At 33.2% G+C, this 20,782-nt stretch overlaps 2 protein-coding genes across 2 annotated transcripts; both read left to right on the top strand.

Annotated features, from left to right (window-relative positions):
- Positions 1–9,942: 9,942 nt before the first annotated feature.
- LOC108207183 (uncharacterized) lies at positions 9,943–13,460 on the top strand. Its single transcript, XM_017377643.2, has 4 exons — positions 9,943–11,124; positions 11,216–12,522; positions 12,600–12,702; positions 12,780–13,460. The coding sequence occupies exons 1-4, from the start codon at positions 9,943–9,945 to the stop codon at positions 13,458–13,460; spliced, it is 3,273 nt and encodes a 1,090-aa protein (XP_017233132.2).
- Positions 13,461–15,289: 1,829 nt separating this feature from the next.
- On the top strand, positions 15,290–20,542 carry LOC108207182 (uncharacterized). Its single transcript, XM_017377642.2, has 9 exons — positions 15,290–15,424; positions 15,877–16,515; positions 17,117–17,249; positions 17,343–17,654; positions 17,866–17,985; positions 18,105–18,243; positions 19,104–19,414; positions 19,643–19,672; positions 20,326–20,542. The coding sequence occupies exons 1-9, from the start codon at positions 15,393–15,395 to the stop codon at positions 20,461–20,463; spliced, it is 1,854 nt and encodes a 617-aa protein (XP_017233131.2). The 5' UTR covers positions 15,290–15,392; the 3' UTR covers positions 20,464–20,542.
- The last annotated feature ends 240 nt before the right edge of the window (positions 20,543–20,782 follow it).

Raw genomic sequence — 20,782 nt, 5'->3', positions numbered from 1 at the left:
GGAACATCAAAGGTAGATTGCTCTCTCTACAGAAGTCTAGTGGGTAGCTTGTTGTATCTTACAGCAACAAGGCCTGAAATAATGTTTGCAGCAACTCTACTATCTAGGTTCATGCAAAACCCTAGTCAGACACACTTTGGAGCAGCAAAAAGAATCCTGAGATACTTGCAGGGAACGCTGGACTATGGGATTTTTTACAAAGCTGGAGAAAACCTAAATCTTATCGCTTATTTCGACAGTGATTGGGCTGGAAGCATAGATGACATGAAGAGTACATCTGGATATGCATTTTTACTTGGAACAAACATATGTTCTTGGCTGTCAAAGAAGCAGAAAGTTGTCGCACAATCATCAGCAGAGGCGGAATATGTGGCAGCTGCAAAAGCAACTTCTCAAGCAATTTGGCTAAGGAGGATACTGGAAGACATTGGAGAAAAGCAACAGGAGGCTACTATTCTATTCTGTGATAATAAGTCAGCTATATCTATAGCTAAGAATCCGGTGAACCATGAGAGGACTAAGCATATAGCAATCAAATATCATTTTATCAGAGATGCGGTTGAACAAGGAGAGATACAACTGGAATACTGCAAGACTCAAGAACAGCTTGCCGACATTTTTACCAAGGCTCTTCCTAAAGAAAAATTCTGCTACTTGCGAGAACGCATTGGAGTTGTCAAACAAGTGCATTAAGGGGGAGTGTTGGAATTCATGCACTTGCTGATACATTCTCTCATTCATAGTATCTATTAATTATATATTCATGCATCTAGTAATTAAGTGATTCATGTATCTGATCTTTAGAATGTCCTATAGTATCTATATAAAGGATGTTCTACATCATTTGTAAACATCAATTCAATATAAGGAATCATATTCAGAATATATAAAAAGTGTTCTTCTATCTGTTCTTCTTAGAGCTCTGTAGCAACTCACTTAGATTCCTACACTGCTAAGCTAACATAGCAGTTTGTTGAACTAACATTTGTAGCATCTGAGTAATCGCTGGATCAACTGGTCCAGGTGGAATAGATGGAGTCTTATTAGACTCTAAAGTTTGAGCATAGACATGGTGCTCTTTTTGGAAGACATATTCTCATAAGTAACAAACAATTATTTAGACATGGTTGAGAAGAAAACAACTTTGTCAATGTTAAATATTAGTTTTACAAAACAAATGAAAACTTCTCATCAGATCAAATTTTTCTGTACAAGATATGACAAAATGAATTGAGTACAACATGTAGAATGTAAGAGTAAAATAGGTGCGAATAATATAACAGTTATGCTAATAAGACAAGTAAATGAAAGTAAAACAATTATAATTGCAAAAGAAAGATTATATATATATATATATATATATATATATATATATATATATATATATATATATGCAAGGTTTAACCCGTTAATTCATGGCGCCTTTAACCGGTGCTAAAACCTCTTTGCCTTTTTGTCTTCCAGTACTCACAAGCACAAGCCTTACAAGTTCTGTAAATTTAGCTTCGTATTCTTCCACAGTCCGTTACCTTGCTTAAGCTCCAAAATATTTATCCCCATTTGATCTTGAATATAATGAGGAAAATATTTCTACAACAATTCTTTATATCTATCTCATGAAACTTCGGTCGTACCTTCCATTGCATACACCGACTCCCACCAATTATATGCTTCATGTTTTAAAAAATAACTCGCAAATTCTGTCTTTTGATTATCCCTCCTTCAGTAGGGCAAAGGACATCTCCATTTCATTTGGCCATATCTTGGGATCTACCGGATCTGTGACCCCTTAAACAGGACTCACCGCTTGGAATGCCTTAAAAGTTACCATATGTATATATGTCTTCTGTCGTTGTTGCTTTACTCGTTCTTGCTCTTGTTGGTTATGTTGGTGTTGAAACTGCTGCGGCTAAGCAAACATAGCAGTTGTTAGCATCTGAGTAATTAATGGTTGGATCAACTGGTCCATGGGGATTAGATGTAGTCTCATTAGACACTAACATGGTGCTCTCTTTGGAAGACATATTCTCATAAGAAACAAACAATTATTTAGACATGGTTGAGAAGAAAACAATATTATAATAATTAATTCTAAATTATTAATTTATAAAATTAATCTATTAAACATGAAAACACTAAATTTGGGAAAAATATTAATTTTTATATCATCTTTTTAGAATAATTTATTCTTATGAAAGTAGTAAATTTGAAACTAATTAATTTTGAACAAAATAATAATACTAAAATTGAATAATCTTTTCAAATATAAAATTTATTAAATAATTATATTTTTAAATAATTTAAAAACTTGAAATCCAAAACTAGTAAAACTAACTACACTGAGCAAAATTACACTCTGTGTCCAATAAATTATTAATTAATCATTTGTCTTCATATTTGTAATTACGGATTTGATGCTAGTTAGTTTAGTAAAACTACACTGAGCAAAATTACACTCTGTGTCCAATAAATTATTAATTAATCATTTGTCTTTATATTTGTAATTACAATATCTGTATAGTCACTTATTGGAGAGATACTGCCTAAAATTTGACATAACCATACAGTAATGGATTTTGTAGTTCTATACTTGGTTGTTAATTGGCAATCATTGTAAATATTAAAAGCTGGACTTGAGAAGATAATATCAGTTGGTTATAAACCCTCTTCATTTGCAGATAGAGGAGATCACCTCATAAAACAACAATGGCTTTATGACTTCCATCTAGTTACATCACTTGTTAGGTGTAGATACAGTTTAAAATGCAGGGTTCTTCCATCTAGTTACATCACTTGTTAGGTGTAGATACAGTTTAAAATGCACGGTTCTCTCCTTCCTACTTTCTCTAGTTATTGGCTTCTTTTAAAAAAAATTATATATTCCACAATTATGTAAAAGTATTCAAACAAGATCTCTGATAAAAGTGCAATTTTGGGATTACCGGTCCAAAGGCTGGTAAATTGACTGAGTTGCAGGGCAATTTTGGTGAAAACGTGAAGTTGACGAGCAGAAGAGTCATCGATGATCCTGGCCTACCACATGGCAACCTGCTAAGTGGTTCGAGCTCTTTTTTCCTACCAATTCCACCTAAAATGGTGTTTAATTTCTTCAGCAGTAACAGATCACGAACGGAGGTAAGTATATTTGTGCTATGATTGTTTCAGAGTTTTTTGTTTGTCATTAGTGGTGCACGAGTCTCAAATCTCAATGTCGAAGATTATTTACAAAATTATAAGACATTCAGTCTGAATCCATATATTTGATGATCAATAGTGGGACTTGTTTGCAAAGGGGAATGCATATGATCCCATACACGACACTCCTCTTCACCGAGAACCTGGAAGTGGTGTAACCGTATTTAAAATTTTGGGAAGTACAAGTATAGAATAAACTTTGTTATTTGTTATTATCAAACTATGACTAAATTTTGAAAAATTGCACAATCGGCAAAAGCTACTAGTGCAGGAAAGTTGGAGTGATCCAGTAGCATCACATATGGTGTTTGGCCTTGTCGATAATGAGGCAATGAATTGGATAATAACGAGGGGAGACCTAGGTTATAAGGTTTCACAGTATTTCCGTTGGACGTGTATCGGGCTCCGGTGAAACTCTTGGCATACTTAATAAAGACAAATGCCAAAAAATAAAGTTGGCATTGGGTGCAGTTGGCACACCAACATCTTAAGGGTGCAGTATTAAGAGGGTGTATTCAAGTAGCATTTCATAGATTATTTTTAATCTATGAATTTTAAGAAATTGTATCTGATTTGAGTTTGTATGTTTTTTTGATAAAATATGGTACAACATTTACAAATCTTAAAATATATTGTATAATTTCACCAACAGATTTTGATGGATATAAAACAATCTCAACTAAATATCATAAATTTTTAAGGAAAATTTAAAATCCTTAATGAATACCGGTAGATTTTGTTGCATAATATAGAATCCCAATTAAATACGTCCAATATTCTTTTACATTTAGTGGCAAAAAAAATAAATTACTCTCGTACATTTAAAATCTTAATTGAATATGCGGTCTAAAATTAATTAAAAAAATTTCTATTTTGGAGAAAAGTTGTCAATATATAAAGTGGTCCATAATAGGACCTCATCAAAATTTATGATCCGACTCAAATGAAATAAAGTGAATATATATTAAGCAAAAAATATCAAATCACTTAATCTAAAATTGAAAACTGGTGAAAAAATGTCTCAATAGAAAAAACAACTTTCTTTCATCTTAATACACCCCCTTAATCTTTTATTCTTTTTCCTAAACATTATCTTTAAAATTATTTCAAAAATGCATCCAAAATCTTTAATTTCCTTCTATAAATCTTACTTTTAGAATTAAATAGGGTTATTCAATTGAGATTAAGAAAAAATCATTTATAATCTTGGTATATATAACTCGAATTTTTAAAATTGCATCTAAATCTTGGGGGTAGTCAATTGGGATCTTATTATATCCAATAAAATCTAGTTATATTCTATTATAATTTTAATTATACTTAAAAAACATGAATTTTATGAGATTGTTGGGGCTATTTTATAGTGTTTGAAATTCCATCATAATTTTTGATATTTTGAGTATTGAAAAATCCGCATAAAATCAAAATCAGATATAATCCATTAAAATCTATGGATTATTACCAATCCATTAAAATCCGAGTTAAATAATCTTAATCCTTTCCTTTTTCTAAATATTATCATAAATTTATTTGAAAGAATTTTCATAAATCTATGATTACCTTTTTAAATCTTACTTCTAAATTAATCATAATCCTTTATACCATTCTATATCTCTATACCACAAATATAAATCTTTTAAAATAAATCTTTATGTTTTGCACCAAAAAGTAGAAATTCAGAAGTCCAACTCTTTTTGTCTAGAGGGGCTTTCCAAACTTGGGATACGAATTCAAACGTAGGCATTTTATTAAGTTGAGATGAAGCCAAGTGCTTAGCTTGTGAAACTAACATCCCCACTTTTCGGAATATTAAAATAAAATTCAAAACTCAAAAACAATATAATTTATTAATCTAAAATTCTATTATAGATGGTATTATAACCATTTTGTAAGGTATTTCCCACCATTGTAAATATGTTGTAGTTACATTATTTATTACTTGAAAATATTTCATTTTCTCTTTGTTATTTTAAAAAAATTATGATTATATAATAAGAGTCCTACTCTAATAGAAACCAAATTAGCCTAAAAACTAAAAACCAGTTTCTGGACAGTTTTGGACACTTTTTTATCACTATTTTTAACTACAGAAATCACTAATTTGTACATAACATATCACTAACTTATATATAGCAAATCTCACGAATATAAATATATATATATACACATATATGCAACGTATATGACCATCATCTTCACCCAAATCGTAGTAATGGACCTCTTACCTAACTTATATATACCAAATCTCACGAATATAAATATATATATACACATATATGCAACGTATATGATCATCATCACCCAAATCGTAGTAATGGACCTCTTACCACCATTACAAGAGGATTCTATGACTTGGCACCATTGTCTATCATCACTCCACTTTCTATCATAACTTACAAAACTAACGATTACTTACTATCATCATACAACTTCTCTCGGCTTCTTACCACCAAGAACCTTACTACGGTGGAAATTGATCATCTATAATCGATTATCAATAGTTTAGATAAGTAGAATTTCTCAATTTTGATAATAAAAAACACTGTTTAGTATAAAAACAGTGATTAGTGCAGTATAAATTAGTGATACTCGTAGTTATAAATAGTGGTAGGCAAACTGGTTTCTAGTTTTTATTTTAACAGTGGTTTCCATTTGATCATGAGCCTAATTATATATAACTTGATGATATTTATATATATATATATATGTGTGTGTGTGTGTGTGAGAGAGAGAGAGATAGAGAGAGAATAATTCTAATATAAGTTTTAGTTGATTTTAATTAGTAATAGACTTTTTTTATGTAATGAACATTATGTATTATTAATTATTGATTAACTTGTTATCATATTTTATAAGAACTTAATTTTCAAATTAAATTTTCCATAAATCGAATATATTAAAATTTAAATGATAAAATTTCTACAATATAATTTATTTGTATCTTCAAAAATAGTAACATATTATTACTAACCACTACGAACTTTAACCTATAAGGTTATTTTAATTTCTTTAAAAAAATTATTAATAATAAACATATAGTTTATTTTCTATTAATCAAAATTAATTTATGAGTGTTTGGATAGTTTGACACTTATATAAAATAGATGGTTTATAAAGCAAAAAATTTGCCAATAGTTTGCATTGACACTTAATTAATCTAATTGGACATTATTCGTGTTTTTATTATAAAATAATATAACTAAGTACAAACTTTTTTGTGACTAGGCCCAGCCCACCTTGGGAGGTACTTATAATTACCTAGGACGGGAAAACCCTAATCTAAGTAGCAGCCCGCCTCTCCACATCCCTTCCCATCATCTTATGGGTTCCATCTGACCTTAATCCTTCTCCAGATCTCTTCACCGAGGCCCCTACAGATCTCTTCTCCTCTCATGGGTTCCATCTCACTGTGCTGCTCCTTGTTATACAGGTATACGTATATACTCTTTACAATTTTAAATGTACCACATGAACACATATAATATATATGGTCCTCATGCTTGGTAAATATGCCTGTTAGTTGTTCTTAGATATATCACCTTTGTTGTGATCTAGATCTACTCCTGATATATTCATATAAGAACTTGATTTTCCTCAATTTTAGTTTTAATATATTATATTTATAAATATATTATAAATATGTGTTTGATTCTTATTAATATGCAAAAAAATCGGTAAAAGAATATGAATAATGCTTCTTTGCATCATTATACAATATCCAAAACTGCAATAGTGGTATAAACTTCTTATTTTTATGTCCACTATGCAAGCAAAATAGATAGCATAAGTAATTAAGGAGTCTATGAATGTGTTATATAGGTTATTTATTAATTTTTCACTTATTTTTATTGTGTTTAAACTTTGTACCATTACATTTGAATATTACAGCTTAAACATTTTAATATACACGTGGCTCATTGCTTGTTTGCAGCAACTATCCTCATATTGGTGATGATAAACAAGGAAGAAAATGCTCCAATTTTCTCTAAATTTATATTCTCCCGGTAGTATAACATAAACTTTTAGTTATAACATTATAACATAAATATATTTTTTCATTCATTAATATTATACATACTTTGTTGTGTAGATTTATGAAGATATTATATATAGGTACATGGTATGGCATTTGTCTAGATATGGTGACGTGGTTAAAATTTCATACTTTGTTTGGGTCACCTTTGTTAAATGTGACGCCCTCCAAATCCGGGTCAAAGATTTGGTCATCACCAACCTTATATCACAATAACAATATAATAAATCATATTAGTAGATAATGACCCTTGGTACCTTCCTAACGTAGCCTGGCCTTCAACGGCCTGTGGCTTTCTCTTTTTCCCATCTCTCACTTTCTCCACTTCTATGATCATCACTTTTTTGAACTAATGCAACATGCATGGTTATCTAACTCTAAAATAGCTCGCTTTCCCTTAATCCATGCCTTTAACCCATGTTAAAACGTCTTTGCCTTTTTGTCTTTGAGTACTCACATAGGCTGGCACAAGCCTTGCTATTTCTATAAATTTAGCTTCGTATTCTTCCACAATCCCGTTACCTGGCTTGAGCTCCAAAAAATTTATCCCCATTTGATCTTGCATATAATGAGGAAAATTTTTCTCCAGCAATTCCTTATATCTATCCCATGAAACTTCCGTCGTACGTACCATTGCGTACACCGAATCCCACCAATAATATGCTTCATGTTTTAGAAAATAACCGGCAAATTCTGTCTTTGGCCAGATCTTGGCATCTTCCGGATGTGCTGACCCCTTAAAATCAGGAGAATTCACGGCTTGGAATCCCTTAAAAGTTAACATATGTATATATGTCTTATGTCGTTGCTACTTTCCTCGTTCTTACTCTTGCTGGTTCTGTTGCTGGTCCAGGTGGATTAGATGGAGTCTTATTAGACTCTAAAGTTTGAGCATAGACATGGTGGTCTTTTTGGAAGACATATTCTCATAAGTAACAAACAATTATTTAGACATGGTTGAGAAGAAAACAACTTTATCACATGGATCGAATTTGACCAAAATAGACATGGAAGCCTGATTAGGACAATAAAGAAGAACCAGAAACATTCTTATCTCATGCAATGCAATCTGGATCAAATCAAGATGATGGTCAAAGATGAAGACATCCCAGAAGACATGCATAAGACAAAGATGTGCAGCAAAGTTTAGTTTAGAGTGCAAAATTTGTATTTTAGCCAGACTTTGTAAACTTGGAGTATATAACCAAGTTAGTAGCATCAGTTGAACTTGTTCAAATCTTGTGAGAAAAATCTGAGAGCTAGAATTTGAATATTGTTCAAGTGTTAAACCTGCAGCTGTGAGAATTGTAATCAATCCACAGATTCTTCTATATAAAATCTCACGGGTGGATCATTCAATCCACCCGTATATTTAATATCTGGTGTTTTCTCCACTTCTATGATCATCACTTTTTGAACTAATGCAACATGGTTATCTAACTCTAAAATAGCTCGCTTTCCCTTAATCCATGCCTTTAACCCATGTTAAAACCTCTTTGCCTTTTGGTCTTTGAGTACTCACATACGCTGGCACAAGCCTTGCTATTTCTATAAATTTAGCTTCGTATTCTTCCACAATCTTCGTTACTTGGCTTGAGCTCCAAAAAATTTATCCCCATTTGATCTTGCATATAATGAGGAAAATTTTTCTCCAGCAATTCCTTATATCTATTCCATGAAACTTCCGTCGTACCTACCATTGCATACACTGAATCCCACCAATAATATGCTTCATGTTTTAGAAAATAACTGGCAAATCCTGTCTTTGGCCATATCTTGGCATCTTCCGGATGTGGTGACCCCTTAAAATCAGGAGAATTCACGGCTTAGAATGCCTTAAAAGTTATCATATGTATATATGTCTTATGTCGTTGCTACTTTCCTCGTTCTTACTCTTGCTGGTTGTGTTGCTCTTGAAACTGCTGCTAAGCTAACATAGCAGTTTGTTGAACTAACATTTGTAGCATCTGAGTAATCGCTAGATCAACTGGTCGTGGTGGATTAGATGGAGTCTTATTGGACTCTAAAGTTTGAGCATAGACTTGGTGGTCTTTTTGGAAGACATATTCTCATAAGTAACAAACAATTATTTACACTACAACAAACTAGGCCATTTACGACGGATAACTTACGACGGATCTGCTGGGCGCGGAAACTTACGACGGACATATAGTATCCGTCGTAATTTATTACGACGGATAACAGGTCCGTCGTATGATTGATTATTTAAATATTTTTCCTTAATTTTGAGAAGAAATCAGAAAATGCCCCTGGCTAGCCCGACGTCGTTTTGCTACAACTTACGACGGACGGAACATATCCGTCGTAACTTTCATTAATTTAAATTTTTAATTCAACAGCTGTAATTAATGCCATCCGCCACATTTGAATTGACCGTTGCAAGATAATATATTTAAATGAACTTACGACGGTCCTGTTGCTATCCGTCGTAAGTTAGCGTCAATAATCACAAAGCAGCTACTGCCTCCCCTTCTTTCTAAATTTCACTTCTCTACAAAAGCAACATAATTTTTTTTACGATTTCACACAAAATATGATATAACAACAACGATTATCACTCCAATCAATGTAAGTATATGATGAATCTTTACTTATTCTTTAATATTTATATTTGTTTTATTTGTGTTGGTATGTGTTTTTGTTTATATGCATATTGAAATTGATATGGATATATATTATTCATGCATATATAGATGTCTTATGACCGAAGTTGGATCACTCGACGAATAATTCCCGGTGGTTATGGTTTTACGGATGAATATAATGAGGGAGTTAAATATTTTTTGGCATTTGCGAGAAGCAATTCTACAAAACCTCATGATCCAAATCTTCTTATTAGATGTCCTTGCAATACATGTAGAAATCAATTACATCAACTAATTCCCGATGTCGAGTTTCACTTAATTGCAACCGGTTTTCTCGAGAGTTATACCACATGGCATTATCATGGCGAAGCTAGCGGGTCGAGAAATGAACAAGTGAATGATCAAGAAGATGTGTATGATGAATATGAGATGTTGAGGGATGCTTTTGGGCCGGAAGCTTTGGAAGTAGAGAATAACATTTCCGAGGACCCGAACGAGCAAGCAACTAAATTTCTAGACAATGTAAACAATGTTGGGGAGCCAATATATCCGGGCAATATAAAGTACACACAATTGAAGTTTATTTCGAGATTACTACATTGGAAGAGTCGTAACCAATGTAGTGATAAAGCCTTTGATGAGTTGCTCCTTTTACTTGGGGACGTGTTTCCGGAGGGGCATAAGCTCCCTTCCAATTACTATGCTGTCAAGAAGATAGTTAAGAAGCTGAGTTTGGGGTATGAAAAAATACATGCATGTGAGAATGATTGTATGTTGTTTTATGGTGATGATAAGGATTTGGAAAATTGTAAGTATTGTAATCTGAGTCGATACAAAGCTGCAACACATGCTGGGAACAATACCATTCCGAGGAAGGTATTAAGATATTTTAAAATCACTCCTCGATTGCAGCGTTTGTACATGTCTACCCGCACTGCTGAGCATATGAAATATCACAAGTATAGAACTGTGGATGAAGGGGTTCTTAGTCATCCTGCAGATGGAAAAGAATGGAAAGAATTTGACAAGATGTATCCTGATTTTGCAGCAGATTTTCGTAATGTCAGACTTGGTCTTGCAACTGATGGATTTCCCCCGTACAGTAATGCTACATCTACAGTATACTCAGTGTGGCCAGTTGTACTACTTGTGTATAACCTTCCACATACTATGTGTATGAAGGATCCATATATGTTCATGACACTGCTAGTACCTGGGCCAAATGATCCTGGAAAGAATCTAAATGTTTATCTTAGACCATTGATTGATGAGTTGATTGATTTATGGCAGGTTAGTGTACACACATTTGATGCTCCTTATCCATTACTTCTTCAACTAAAAATGTATATTACTTTTTATTTACTTTTAATTATAAATGCAGGTCGGTGTACGTACATTTGATGCTTCTACAAAGACTAATTTTATGATGCGAGCAGCTTTGTTGTGGACTATCAGTGACTTTCCAGGATTGGGAATGGTTAGTGGGTGGTCAACCCATGGAAAGATGGCTTGTCATGTGTGTATGGGTGAAGTTAAAGCTAAGCAACTACCGCATAGTAGGAAATCCAGTTTTTATGGATTACATAAGGGATTCTTAGAAAAGCGCAGAAAAAGAAAGAAAGGTTTTGTCATTCGTGACATGTGTGCAAGTATAACTTTTCCACAACCTGGGAAGCCACACAGCAAGGAAAGGGCCCATGGATTTGGTGATTCACACAACTGGACACATGTCACTAGCTTCTTTGACCTGCCATATTGGGATTCTTTGCGTTTGCGGCATTGTATTGATGTCATGCATACAGAGAAAAATGTCTTTGATAACATTTTCCACACTATTCTTGATAGTGTCAAAACAAAGGATACTATAAGATCAAGAATGGATTTGCAAGCAATGGGTATCATGCGCGAGTTATGGCTTAACGGTACACGTAAGCCAAAAGCTAAATACAACCTCACCCGAGATCAGTTGAAATTACTATGTAAATGGGTGCATAGATTGAAACTCCCAGATGGTTGTTCGTCAAACTTGAAGAGATGTTGTAAGATATCTCAATTGAAATTTCAAGGCATGAAGTCACATGATTGTCACGTATTTATGCAGAAGTTGTTGCCTTCAGCTTTTCGTGAACTTCTTCCAGATGATGTGAACAAACTACTTTATGACTTGTCAAATTTTTTCAAAGACTTGTGCTCAACCACACTTCTTGCATCAGATTTGAGGAAAATGGAAAGAAACATTGTTGGGATTGTTTGTACTATGGAGACTATATTCCCTCCGGCTCTTTTTGATCCAATGGAGCATCTTCTTGTTCATTTAGTTGAGGAGTGTATACTCGGCGGCCCCGTCCCATCCCGATGGATGTATAATATTGAAAGACTACAACGCAGAATGAAGCAAAAGGTGGGGAACAAAGCACGCGTTGAAGGATCCATTGCAGAAAAATACATATATGAGGAGCTCACACATTTTTGTTCTATGTACTTTGAGTCTGAAGTTGACACAGTGCACAACATGTTAGGGAGGAATATGGTTGATGATCGTTCACGGGATCCAGAAAAACTATTAGCCTTCACATATCCGGTACAGCTTTTGGGAGCTTATAAAGGTTATCATTTAGATATGGATTCCTTGCGCGTTGCAGCACATTACATCCTCACTAATATGCATGAAGTGGCACCTTATATTACGTAAGAATTTGAGACTTTTTTATTTATAACTACAATAATTAATTATTTCTTACTAACATGTAATGATCACTTTTCAGAATGTTTGAAGATGAGATTCGAAGTCAAGGTGCACCATTGTTGAGTGATATAGATATGGATAAATTGTTAAAGGATAATTTTGTCACGTGGTTGCAAAATAAGGTATTAGAGGCCTAATAGCTTATATGATCTTTTAATAATATTTCATATATGTGTTTGACAAGACTTTTTCATTTCAGGTACCAAACAACTACGAACAATTACAACATTTATTACAAGGCCCGACTTCTTATGTGATATCCTATAAAAGATGCAAGGTTAATGGATACTCATTCAACCTAGGAAGATCAAGCTCGGGGGTACTTGTCAAGGGCAGTTGTTACGGTGATAGTGAAAGCAATTACTATGGGACTTTGCAAGAGGTTCTAAAAGTAACATACTGTGGTGGAAATCAAGTGATTTTATTCAAATGTCAATGGTATGATCATATTAGGGGTGTAAAAAAAGACAAAAATGGAGTGCTCCTAATTGATCTTAACTCAAAATTGAAAGGAAATGATGTTTACATTCTAGCAAGTCAAGCCACTCAAGTGTACTATGCTCCTAGTGTGAAAAATCCGGATAGTAATATTCACACAATCATCACATGTAGACCTCAAGTATTGAGCGGCAAAACTAATATTGCTAACATGGAACCCCTTCAAGAAGACGTATCAAATGCCATGCCGATAGACTTTTCATCAAGATCGTTATTTATCGATTTTTCACAATACGAAATGGAAGGAGAACAAGGACAAGAAAATGAAGATGAAAGTGATGATGAAGAAGAAGAAGAAGAAGAAGAAGAAGAAGAAGCGGAAAGTGAAGAAGGAGAAGATGATGAAGATGGTTATGATAGTATTGAAGTTGAAAGTGAATAAAAAATAAGCTAATTTAAATGTTTTTACATCTTAGTGAAGACCAATGTAATGTACTTTTGTCAAAAAGATCTTACTTTTATTATTTTTAGTGAAATTTAACGTGATGATCTTATCATTCTAAGCGAATTTACAATTTAATAAGTCTAACGTAATTTAACGTGAAATTAAGTTTTTTCACAACTATGATTTTTTAGTGAATTTAAAGGTTTGTATATCTTAATGAAGTCCAATATGATGTGTTCATATAAAAAGAAATGCGGGATATTGATATTGTTAAGCAAATCTCTAATTTAATATAATTTAAATGAATTTTCGTCTATTTTTAAGTAGATGAACTATGTTTTCTCAGAATTTTGACATGTTTCTCAATTTGAAAGCATTGATATTTTCAGTCAGTCAAATATGATGTATTTGTGTGAAAAAATTGAAGCGTTTTAGTACTAGAGGCAGATTTCTAATTTAATCGAATTAAAATTCATTTTTGGTAAATTTTTCGAAATTTGCATGATAAGCTTGTAATTGATTTTTATTTTTGCTCTAATGTTATCTAGTTTATGTTTAAATAAAGGTTATATCAATGTACTGGATGAGTTAGGATTTAAAAATGAAGTTTGATTAAGGCAGTGTGTGTGGAAAGCTGCAGGCTGCTGCAGTCTGCAATATTTTTCTGGGTTACTTACGACGGACTTATGAGTTCAGTCGTAAGTTCTGGCTTTAATACGACAGACATTTGATGTCGGTCGTAAGTTCTGGGTTATTTACGACGGATGTTCATCTTTAGTCGTAAATTCTGGTGTTTTTACGACGGACTTATGGTGTCCGTCGTAAGTTTATTCATATAAACTTTATTTTTAATAATGAAAGCTATTATTTTAGTTGTGAGGATTGTCCCTTTGTAATCAACTAACTTTTATTACATAAAACTTAAATTTAACAATAGCAAATACGAGTATCAAAATTAATTAACAACAATTAATCATGTAATTTCGGATTTAAACAAGTTATATCAACTATGGTATAAACGATTGTTTTGTATTTTGAACGATGAATTTAATAATATTGTTTTTAGACACTAACAACTTATTAGTAATACAAAAATCATTACAACAGTATTAATATTTTGGTAGATGCACGTGTTCAAGTACATACTAATATTATATATCTGTGTGTTATAACTGTGTACATACAACATTAATATTATATGTATTGTTTTATAGTTGTGTGATGTCTGTATGATAGCTGTGTACTTACAACATTAATATTATATTGATTTTCATATAACTGTGTGATATCTGTGTAACTAAATGAACTGTGAGTTTATTGTGTAAATACTGTTATGATTCGAGTAAAAAAAAGAAATTAAATTCGTTTAATGGGCAATAAAATATATGTAATCCCAATATAATAATTTTTAAAATTTAGTTAAATGTGAAATTTATAAATATTTAATATTTGTATGCATTTTTCTTATGTTCTAAAAAATTAATATATTTATATTTGTTATTAAAACTATAAAATAAATTAAAAAACTTAAAATTTTAAACATATTGAATAATATAATTGGTAGGTAATAGCATAAAATAATGTATAATTGCATTCTTATTATATATATATATATATATATATTTAATTATTAATAAGTTAAATAATAATTAAATCTTGATATATAATATAAATGTAGAAATATTAATAAAATATTACTCAGCTTACTGCGTAAGCCTTGGCGGTAATAATTTGGGGAAAAAGTTGAAATTGACCGCCTTACAACACCTAAAACGACGCCGTGGGGGGATTTTTACTCAAAACCCTAACATAGCTCGTCTTTTCATTTCACTCTTTCTTCCTTGTCTCTCTCATCTCTCTCTGGCGATTACTCTCTGAAGTACTGTTAAGCTGTGGGTTACATCTCTCTACTCTTAAGCTGTCGTCGCAATGATTCTTGAATGGGTCGCGCTGATTGCTAGGTATGAACCTCTTTTATTTTTACTTTCGATCACATGCATGTATATATACGATTGTCTATTAATCACCACTATTTCTGCTTGGTATCTGTATATTATGAATCAAAAACTGATGTTATTTTATATATATGTTGTATCCTTGAGTGGGTAGCTATTTATGTGCATATATACAGTGATATGATCGTGTATGAATGGGGAGAGAGAGATAGAGAGAGAGAGAAGGGGGGAGAGAGAGAGACAGAGATTACTGAATCTCTCTACAGATTTATGTGCATATTTAGGCCGAGTACACACATTTATGTGCCATTCTACAGATTACAACTGGTTTTATATATGCTAGTTTATTTAATTCTTAGATTCATTTTACTGGTCTCAGTGTATGTATATATGTGTACGTCTTTTATGCTCTTGTATATATATTTTAGAGATCTAATATCTTGTTGTTTTCATTTCAGTGTCATAGGAGTGATGGCCGGGAGAAGGGCTGTGAATGCAAGGGGGGGTTCTCGTGGTGGGCGGGGAAATGTAGGTTTGGAAGGCAGGGGTGCTGGTAGTGGCCGAGGAAGTGGTGGTCAGGTTGGCCCAGAATGTTTAGAGGGTCGGGGCACAAGTGATACTAGACGAGGCCATGGTGGCCAGGGAGACACAGATGGGACTGGTGGTGGAGGGAGTGGAACTGGTGATCAGGGCATTGGTGGCCAGAGAGACAAAAATGGTGCTGATGGCCGGGGGAGTGGTAGTGGTGTTCGAGGAAGTGGGGGTGAGGGAGATACAGAGTGTAGTGGAACCCGAGGTAGTGGCAGTGGTGATAGAGGAGACACTGACAGAAGTGTTATTGGGGAGCATATTACTGGTGCTAGTGATGAAGCGGAGTGTACTGGTGCTAGAGATAAAACTAGTAAAAGACGCAAACGTAGGGTTAGAGATAGAGACGGAGAAAATTCTGAATGTGTTCACTGGGATGATGAAGGGAGGCGGATTGTACCACTTGGGAAAGAAGCTGATCCCCGTAGCCATAGGACACGTGGCTATTCTCCTGGTGGATTTGGAACATACCCTGCAAAACCTACAGTAGTTCGCATCAAGGGTAACCAGTAAGTTATTTCCGTGAATGCTCCTCATCACTTGCTGCTTCCTGTCACTTGCGCTATACTTATATATCTTTCCGTGTATTGTAGTATTATCTATTCAGTATCATTACAGCTAAATCTAGTATTAGTGTTTGATTTTATTCTTTAGCAGATGAATATGAATTTACTACAAAATTTTGTAACAAATACGGGATAGCAGGTGTTTGTAGTTATTAAAAGTTGTTAAACGTTGCAGAACTACACATCTTTATTGCCTCAAAGCAGTAATTTCTAAAATATTTTACAATATAATATAGTAATGTAAAGTATACTACACTATGAAAAATAATCATAGGTTTACAAAATCAGCAATATCAAAAGACATTGCTTTATGTATTCAAGACATGATGAGTACAAACTACAGAGTAGTCATTATATCCATGTATTCCTTGTTGAGTCATATATGGAGCTAATTTCTCAACCAAAAATAATATTATTTGTTAGATTTTGATTGTTTTTACTTGCAATATTGTTGTAGAAAGAAACTAACCTACTGTTTTAACTATCATCATTATTAATACCATAAAAAGATTGTTATATGCTAAGTTCTCTTGCAACATTTCAGGATAGATTGTTCAAAGGCGTTGCGCAATATATTGGCAATTACACGTGTGTTTTGGCCAGATGGTTGTGTAGGCACGAGAGATATCGATAAGAAATCTCCGGAATTCTGGCATACATGTACAGAGGAGTTCTTGGTATGTCATTTTTTCATATATATATTTTCAAGTTTATCCGATTATAGATATATTTTTCATGATTGCTAATGGTCCGTTTGTTCAATTTCCCAGCGCTACTACACATGGGATCCAAAAGTGTCCACTGAGCAGGAGGCAAGGGCTTCTATATGCGGACACATGCGCAATAACTTGCGTCATACAGTTGCTGATGATAAGGAAAGAGCTGATGAGTGGATTTCTACTCATGGAGGGACTTATGCAAATTATAGGCCTCCTTATGTGAAACCCGGTGTCTGGTCCAGATTATGCGAGTACTGGGTTAGTGATGAATTCAAAAAAAGGTCAGATGCTGGCAAGGCTGCTCGGAAAAAGGTGAAAGCACCTCACACCTCAGGCGCGCGTTCTTTTGACCGTCGTGCACGGGTATGTTTTTTATTTTATTGAATATTATAAATATGTCATATTCATAACACTTATATCATATCAAAATATATATATCAAAAGGCAATGGCATACTTCTATGCAGACTTACAAAACATCTCTACATCGTGTCCTATCTAGTAGACCAGAGTATTGTAGTTCAATATACAAGCAGCCGGAAACTGACCAGAGTAATTGTATAATTCATAAATAGGATTATATGAAAAAACATGATGGCAAGCTGGATAAAACTGAAGTCTACAAGGACTGTCACACATATAAAAATAAGGAAAAGAAGGGGAAGTGGATTACAAAGGAAGCAAAAAATATTATTGTAAGTATTTATATTATACTGCATTTTAATTGAAGTCTTGCATGCACACACACTGTTATTTGTCTAATACACGCGCGCACACACACACACACATATATCTACTAATTTTCTATTTTCAGGAACGCTATAAAGAGATATGTTTGAAGAATGGTATTGATCCTAAGAACACCCATCTCCAGATTTGGGTAAAGGCAGTGGGAGGTGTTAAGAAGAACAGGATTCCTGGTCATCCGCGGCTCCGTGCCTCTGATATTTATGGTATTATATATATTTCACACATTACAGCTCGAAAATATCAGCTTTATGTTATTTAATTTAACATGTATGCTATTCAGGGCCTATGACACACAAACAATTTATAATATATATCAAACCACCAATTTGAAAAAATATTTAGAACAAATTAAAAAACTAAGACCATCTAAAGTACCCACTTTAAGTTAGAGACGCCAAAGATAGGAGGATTGCTTGTCCCTTGTGCTTCATACTTCTGGAGGAAATACATCAATTTTATAACAAGTATAAAAGAGCCTCGCGGTTTATATACAAGTATAAAAGTTATTAGGCTAAAGGCTGCTTGTACCAGAGTATGGGCAGCAATGATGGTTACCATATCCTTGGCAGAAAATTCTGTTCCTATGACTACCCTGTTGCGCAAAAGGTCATCTCCTGTAAAGTGAGATAAAAAATAACTTGTAATTAATGTACATAGGGTAATTTACTTTTCTGGTAAAAAATTATGATAAAAAATCAATAATAATGTGTAAGCAATTTTAGGGGTGTTTAGTTTCCCACACTTCAGCTTGGTCCGGGTTCAGAGTGAAACTAACTCAATCCACATATGATATATATATATATATATATATATATATATATATATATATATATATATATATATATATATATATATATGATTGGTTAATAAATGTCAACCCAAATGTACAACAATCAGTAAAACCAAAAAAGCTATGCAGGGTTAATTAGTTCAAACCAGACCATAAGATTGGTTGAAACCACTTATTCTGTTATTTATTTATTTTTTCTAAATATATATTTCACACATTACAGCTCGAAAATATCAGCTTTATGTTATTTAATTTAACATGTATGCTATTCAGGGCCTGATGAGGAAGGTGTCCCACCGCCTCGAAAAGGGGAGGGAAATTCTGGCAGTTCTTCTTTGAACCGTCTTCAAGATGACTTGTTCCTGCGAGTTGTAGATGAAACCCTCACCCAGGCCCGAGCCAATCCAGAGGAATACTCTCTCACACCAGAGCAGATTCGCCTATTAGCGCATAATATGGTGGAAGGGTACACTTCACTTCCTGCTGACCATCCAACTGTGAAAGAGACACGACATGCAATCATCCGAGTTGCAGTTGATGTGCTCAACAATCTATACAAGAATGATCAACCTGGAGCTGATAAGGTAAATATCAATTAAGCACTTGTCAGATTTAGTCCAGAAAAAACACTTGTCAAATGATTATTTCCTTTTGCTCTTGGCATAAATACAGTCTTGAATACTTATTTTACTTAATGAATTAAGTTATCTGCTATAAATTCTTGGACTATCTTAGCATGTTAGCATGTTTCCACTTAGTGTATATTTGTTTCTATCAACTTTTTAATTAGTTATCTTGTATGTATATTGTAGGACAAGACTGATCAACCTGGAGCTGATAAGGTAAATGTCAATTAAGCACTTGTCAACTTTAGTCTATAGAAAACACTTGTTAAATGGTTATTGTCTTTTACTCTTGACCATTATGTAAATGATTATCACATTAAAATTAAATTGACAAGCACTTCATGTTGTGGTTAACTGTTGTAGTTAATAAATTTATCCAACCACAATAAGCCAGTTTGTTGTAGTTCATGTAAACTTAATTAAATATCAAAAACCTTATTTATTATGTTAGGTCCTCATTTTATTTTATTAATATACATATAAATATTATAGTTTAAGTTTGTTTTAATTTTGCTGAGCTAATTATTAAAAACTTACAAAGCAGAAAACTATTGCCTTGTAATTATGCCAAGGAATATATATATAAAGCTATATATATGCTTTGAAGAGTTCTCTTACATATATGAGAAATGACAATTAAATAGCAGAACTTAGACTAATTTCAACGGAGTACCTTACTAACAGGAAGAAAACTTTATCCTATATTGGCTGTTGACTGGGGGCACCTACCCCCAGTGCACAATATATAGGTCCGCCCCTGTACTTAATGAATAGCTTTATATATATATTTACTATTTCAGCATGTTTCCATTTAGTGTATATATGTTTCTATCAACTTTTTAATAAATTATTTTGTATGTATATTGTAGGGCAAGGCTATTGACATTGGGGATGGTGCTGATGTTGATCAAAACGGGAGGGATGATGAGAGCACCGACTCCGAAGACCGTGACATGAATCATCCCTATATTGTTGTGCCTAGGGGTGGTCCAGTTATTAAGGGATAATAATATTTAGTTTTATAAATGTAACTTGACTTCGTATGGATGTTTGTATGATGTTCTACTTTTGGTACAAATATTTATTAGGATGTTATTTAATGAAACTATGGTATTGCATATTTATTTCTTGGATTGTTTTATATTAGTTGAAGTGTTTGTTATAGTAGTAAAAGATGTTGAACATGATTTGGTGTGGAAAAAATTTGAATGCCATAAAATGGTGGGAATAAAGCCAAATACAGCAGGTTATTTTATATGAGTTTTAAATTTACGACGGAACAATGCGTCATAAGTTTCAGTTTTTCTTCAAACTTACGACGGATGT

The sequence above is a fragment of the Daucus carota genome, chromosome 2 (genome assembly GCF_001625215.2).
Source record: "Daucus carota subsp. sativus chromosome 2, DH1 v3.0, whole genome shotgun sequence".
In the NCBI taxonomy this organism is placed as follows: domain Eukaryota; kingdom Viridiplantae; phylum Streptophyta; class Magnoliopsida; order Apiales; family Apiaceae; genus Daucus; species Daucus carota.
This window is presented reverse-complemented; position numbering and strand designations above follow the sequence as displayed.